The sequence below is a fragment of the Sycon ciliatum genome, chromosome 10, assembly GCF_964019385.1.
Source record: "Sycon ciliatum chromosome 10, ocSycCili1.1, whole genome shotgun sequence".
NCBI classification, from domain to species: Eukaryota; Metazoa; Porifera; class Calcarea; order Leucosolenida; family Sycettidae; genus Sycon; species Sycon ciliatum.
In genome coordinates, this window is record NC_088652.1 from 9416614 (window position 1) to 9423254 (window position 6641).

At 47.6% G+C, this 6641-nt stretch overlaps 1 protein-coding gene across 1 annotated transcript in view; it reads left to right on the forward strand.

The window, feature by feature from the left end:
* LOC135826304 (uncharacterized) overlaps positions 1-6641 on the forward strand; it is a 101119-nt gene that overhangs the window by 25860 nt on the left and 68618 nt on the right. Inside the window, exon 10 of the mRNA XM_065338927.1 lies at positions 4088-4384. Within this exon, the coding sequence (XP_065194999.1) occupies positions 4088-4384 (297 nt within the window). The remainder of the gene's footprint in view (positions 1-4087; positions 4385-6641) is intronic.

The following is a 6641-nucleotide window of genomic DNA, read 5'->3' on the forward strand; positions in this document are numbered from 1 at the left end:
TTGGTCACATTCCACATGATTCCAGAATGGGAATCGCTGAGAATGATTCTTTTTGGAGAATGATCATTCCACCTCACATGCTGGAATGAGCATTCTCATTCCGGAATCAGAAATGATAATGGCTGCCATGAGCCAAACAATGTTGCAACAGGTTTTAGTGCCTCAAATCATGCACTCAGAAATACCATGACTCTCTCAAGGAAACTAGAGTCGGGTAAAAGAAAAGACAGCCGCCGTTCCACAACGACATCATGGAATTGTTATGTCAAGGGATTCCTAATTGATTCTGGCGCGTTAGTTTGGTCATTTGATTCTTGCCCATTCCCATTCCAGAATGGTTGTCATTTACATTCTGAAAATGCCCAACCAAACGCAACCTGAGTACATAATTTGAGGCACTTGAACCTGATGCTACATTGTTTGGCTCGTGGCAACCATTATCATTTTTGATTCCGGAATGAGAATGCTCATTCCAGCATGTGAGGTGGAATAATCACTCTCCAAAAAGAATCATTCTCAGCGATTCCCATTCTGGAATGGGACCAACCTAACGCACTTTGTTTGACCAACCAAACGGGCGGGAATGATTCCAAGTGATTCCAATTGATTCCCATTTGAGAATGTGACCAACCAAACGTAACCCGAGTATGCACTACTACTAGTGCTGGAACTGTCATGCTGGCTGTCGATGGCTTCATGCTGCATCGTCAGCTCAATTTGCAACAGTCTCCTCTGCGACTCTGTCTGTTGCTGCTCCAATTCAGCCAGCCTCTTTGCAGCCTCGTACTCAGCTCTTAGGTGCGCACTCCGCGCACCGCGACTACGCGCACTGCGACTACTACTAACGCTAATACTGTCCACACCAATGGACTTCAGACTGAGCACATCATGTACACTGGCACTGGGTGATGGTGGCAAAGACAAATTCACCGCAGCGTCAAAGGCAAGCTGAGCGTCAGTCTGTGTCGACTCCAGCCACTCACCGAGCCGATCTGGCGCTCTCCCTCTGGTGGTTCTGGTGCTCTTGCGCGACATCACAACGCCAACGATCGAAATGCACACTCAAATTTCAAAAATATACACAATACGATCATAACACAACGAGCTACGGAATACAGAAAGGTTTACTTCGGGGCTGTTCGATTGGCTCCGGATGCGCCTCCGCACATCCGGCTCGAAGGACCAAATGTTCAGGGCAATACGGACAACCGAAGTCACGACCACACATCGAAAACTACTGCTCGCTTGAAGACTGTATAAAGTGTATTCACAAACAACAACAAATCTGAAAGCTGAAAACTCTGAAAAAGAAACTAAACAAAAAAGCCACGAGGTCCGCTCAGCGCTTCGCGTACCAAGACCATCTACGAAAATGGAGGCATCGCAGTACGCCTTCAAGGAAACAGCAATTATTGCAGCGAAGCGGTGAAAACTGCAAGAAAGCGAAAGCCATAGATCACGGACACAACAGAAAAAGCCTGTACCAAAGAAAGCGCATCGCTTGCCGCGCAGCATTGTACACACGCAGCGCACAGTTCACTGTACATTTGGCAAAAAAACATAAAAGAAAATCAAAAAAGTCCACGACAAGTTCAACCATCAGGCAGGAACAAACGGGTAAGAAAAACGAGGTAAGGTAGACCCTGTCACCTGAACCTGGGCAATGCCCATCACATCATTCCGGCATAATACATGTACTATTACAAGAGACGTGTCCTTATATATTTTTGATCCACACTGACTATGTACTTCAAGTACTACAAGTACTAGTATTACAAACATGCTAAATAGACACATTGGGGAGGTTTCGCTCTACGGAATTACGTATGAACATAACGTAGGAACTGCACGTAATTTTCACACGTGAAAATCAGCGCTGTTGGTTTTCGCTCTACATGATTTCTCCACGACTGCTAAGCATGCCTTGTTGCTTTGGAGATGCGTTGGCTGCATGCACCACGAACCGAAACCGCATTTTCCATTTTATTTGGCACGTGGTGTACGATGTGTGTACCTTGTGTTTCGCGCGGCTTGAACGTTGACATGGTTAAATCCGGAAAATGCGAAAATTATTTCAAAAGTCCTACGGACCACCCAACGTAGGAAAGAGCTTTCCTATGAAAATCCTGCCCTCGCTCCCCGGCGCGTACGACATACAGATTTTCATACGTAATTACGTAGAGCGAAACCTCCCTATTCCGGGGTACGATTTTCCGTGCCCAAATCTGTATGGGCACTACGGATTTTTTCGAGGCGTGCTTCATGCTTTTTTGGCACGGAGAATCCATGTGAACTGGCTTTCAAACAAACTGTGTTTCTTACTGTTGATCGTATCGAGACTTTGTGTCATCTACTACAGAAAGATTTTTGCGCACAAAATTGGCACGAGAAACATCGACTTTCCGCCAGACGTTTTGATCTCGGTACAAATTTTCAAAATAAACAGGCATAGCGCGGGAATATGACCTGTTTGCGATCGTAACCTAGGCAATGATGGAAAAAACACATAATTTCCGTACTCCGGAATATTTCACTGCTCGAAAACAACGTCTACAAAATCCGTATGTGTAACATTTGGAGTACATAATTATGTTAACCTTTTTACCGCTACAAGGGTGTGCAAGGCATAGACAAAAGAGTAAGCATGGTTCACAAAAAATTAATGAGAGTGCCACAACATTCCCTTCTTCCTTATTTACCTATTGTTCGCCTATGGTTTAGGCAGCTTTTAAAAAGTACTTTGGGCCGTGTACATTCATCTACGTGTGACCCTGATCCGGTGCCTCTCTGTGTTGTGTGCGTGTGTTTGTGTGTGCGTCTATGCGTGTGTGTGTGTGTGTGTGTGCACGTTTGTGCTTGTTATGTGGGCCGCGATCAGCTAAAACATGTCTTTGGGGTTTCGTAAAAAAGTTGGGAAATGACGAAATGAAAAAAATGTTTTTTGGAGCGCGTTCACTCTGCACTTCATTCAAATGATTCATGATGTGGCGATCATCTTCTCAAATTTTGTTCAAACACTTGTTTGGCGTTCTACTTCAAGTAGCTGGCGAGCAAAGACTGACAATGTCCGCATCTAGTGATACTAGAGTAGCTCGCACGGCCAGACGATCGCTGTGCATGGCCCAGGTTTGTTCAGGTGTCTGCAAGTCCGTGGCGGCGGGTCTGCAGAGCGACGCTGACAATTTGTTGGGATCTCATTAATGTTGATGTCGACAGCGAAGCTGATTCGTCCCCGTCGAAGAGGCACAAGTTGTGGGCTAGTACATAATCATTTAGGCGGCGAACCGGCTGCCTTACGACGTTACTTGCGTTCAGCTCTCATGAGGCGTCTGACGCAGTCTCGGAAGCGCAGGCGACGATCGAAAGTGTCACTGCCAGAATCGAAAGAGTATGCAAGTGCAATGCCGCCCAGCGCATCGTGTTGCTTTCCAGGAAGAACTTGGGACATGATCAAGTCGGTGTCAACATCTTTAGTTCCGTTGTATTGTGCTCCGCCACAAAAGCCACTAAGTAATAGTTTGTCTCTTTGTGTCAGACTGTGCGAAAACTGTCATTTTCTATTTCAAAGTACATATTTTGAAAGCGGTGTTTGGGGCACTTGTAGACTACTTTTCTGCCCTGTATCACCTTCAAGAGGTCAAGTAAGGTCCCAAGAACTGTTTTCTGGAGGGAAACAAAATTTGAAAATTTTCACCCTAAGACATGTTTTAGCTGGTTGTGGCCCATGTTATGTTATGTTAGCTTTATTTTACTTCACCATAGGTACAGGCATTGCTGTCTTCTTGCTGTGGATCATTAATGATGCCACAGCTCCTAGGCTATGATGAAAAATATATTGTGTGTGTACATGGTGTGGATGTGTTTGTGTTTTGTGTGCTGATGTGTGTGTGTGTGCGCGCGTGTGTGTGTGTGTGTGTGTGTGTGTGTGTGTGTGTGTGTGTGTGCACGTTTGTGCTTGTGTGTGTCCATGTGTTTGTTTTTTGTGTGCTGATGTGTGTGTGTGTGTGTGTGTGTGTACACATGCTTTGCATATTCATTTGGGAATATGCACCCCTGCCCTCTGTGATTGATCGTGCAAATGAAATAGGTGATGTCTACTGCGAAACAACAGGGCGGAAACTTAGATTTTACCCACAAAAGATGGGGATATGGGACGCATATGCCCATTGCACAAGCGTCAATGGAAGAATGCCAGAGAGGAATGAGAAGTGGTGTATAACAAGTAACTTCATATACAAAAATAATTATGGGAAAAGAGAGGAGTCGGCTACTTGGCTGAACTTTAACTTTCACAACGGAGAAAACCCAACGACCACATCCGGTAGTTCCTACCCAAAAGTATCACCAGTGAAATTCTATGTCGTCTGCACCTTTCCCCGCTTTGGTGAGTGCTATTGTGTCACACATTTCTCATAATTTTTCACAAAACGCGGCATATTTTCGATCAATTCATAAAAATGAATGTTTGTCTGTCATACCCTAAATATTAGGTTAATCTTCATCATTAGCCGTCCATGCAATTTCTTCATCATTTCTAGGAACTGGCCCCTGGCCGGTGAGAAGGCATCCTTGCCTGTAAATCAACAACAACAACAACTCACTTAGCTCGCCAGGAGTAAGAAGCAAGTTTTGAAGCTCTGAGTGTCGTGACCACGTCCCCACCCTAGAAGCATATATGCACTGCTATTCTAACTAGTATTACCTATCTAGCACGGATGACTCCCCAGCGCCAGGCAGCCCAAAGCCTGAGCCCCCAGAGCCACTGTGGAGGTCGATGTCGCCGGCCGAATTGAAGGCCAATACCGTTATATTTGTCGACGGCCTCGCCGGCCAGAAGATAGTAGAAATTGCAGACACCCTCATCGACCAGGGTTATGCTGACGTCGCCTCCGTCCAAATTACCGGATCAGCCTGTAAGGTAACGTTCTGCAGCCAATCTACAACTAAGTCCATTGCAGAACACGGTTTCTTTCTTGGCGAAACACATATTTCTGTCCGCCATTCTCTCTCCTTGCAAGTGCACATCTTTGATGTCCCGATTTGGATCTCCGATGCCGCCACCATACATGCACTCACAAAATACGGTACGGTGCAAGGCACCATTCGCCACGGCCGTACCCGCACAAAGTCGGGCGCATTTGTCGGAACAGGCGTACGCTTCGCAACTGTTCGCCTGAACAACGGCTGCAGGCAGGTGCCATCATTCGTGCGGACAGCCGAAGGCAATACCTTCCGCGCGAAGCATGAGGGCCAGGCGCCAACTTGCCGACTCTGCAACTCAGAAAATCACCTTGCCGGCTCCTGCCCTAAATCGAACAAGCTACAAAACACACGGACCTGCACTTCAACCAACACGCGGCAGAACCAAAACGAAGACCCAGCACCAGACCCAACACTGGCGACAGCCCTGCCAGGCCAGGCCAGCTTACCGTACGCACAGGCAGCGACCCCGGCCCCTGCCAGCACACTCGTACAGGAAATCACCGAAACAAGCAACACACAGACCCAAAACGACGATCCAGCACCAGATCCGACAGCCTCCACAGGCCAGGTCAGCTTACTGTACGCACAGGTAGCGTCCCCTGTGACCTCTGCCAGCTCACCCGCACAGGAAGTCACTGAACACAGCCAGCCCAGCAAAAGTGCAGACCAGCACGGACACACTGCCAGTGCCTCTGATGAGCACCAAACTCGTACTCGTAGAACTAGTACAGATATCGATCGAGCCGACGAGAGCGAAGTCCGCGCACTATCACCCAGCGCAAGCATGTACTGCCACTCGCCAGGCTCACCTCGCACGGCAGCGGAAGACGACAGCAACGACGAGAGCCTGTTTGAGGAAGATGGAAATCGTGCCGAACAACTCCTGCAGAAGCTCAATGCAGCGGAGGAAGAATGGAAACTCTACACCGGACGTCGCAGACGCCACCAGCTAGAGCAGACGCCCCCAGGCGCACAACAGCCACATGCCTCTAAAAAACAAAAACAAAATAAGCTAGCTGACCAGAGTCCTACAGGAGTCACCATGGACCACGCCTGAACTGGAACCAACATCAACACCAGGTCCCACCAGTGAAAAAAAAACAATATATGAAAAACGGAAATGAACAAAATAGCATCTCTTTCTTCTCCTTCAACGCTCGCAGTCTCTACCCCAAAATGGACGAACTGTCAGCAATAGCATCGTCAACAACGCCACCTTATGATGTCATTGCTGTCTCTGAAACATGGTGTACCCAGCACGACCCAGACTCCCTGTTTGCCCTCAGTGGATACACACTACATCGTGCAGACCGCCCAGACCGCCAAGGTGGAGGAGTGATTCTCTACGTGAACGACACTATACCTCATGAACTCGTCCCTACAACAACCCCAGACAGCTTTGACCTATTATCGCTGAAACTGTCAGCCAACGACAGCACCATCAACGCAACATGCGTCTACCGACCACCCCGTTGCGACCATCGGCTATTCTGCCAGCACCTTGAGGAACTGATACGAGCCATACCAACAACAACGCAAAAGATTATCCTCGGTGATTTTAATGCAAAGAACGCCGCTTGGTGCCACTCTGACACGACAGATGCTGTTGGCGAGGATCTAGCAGTGCTGTTCCAAACTTACTCTCTACACCAACATGT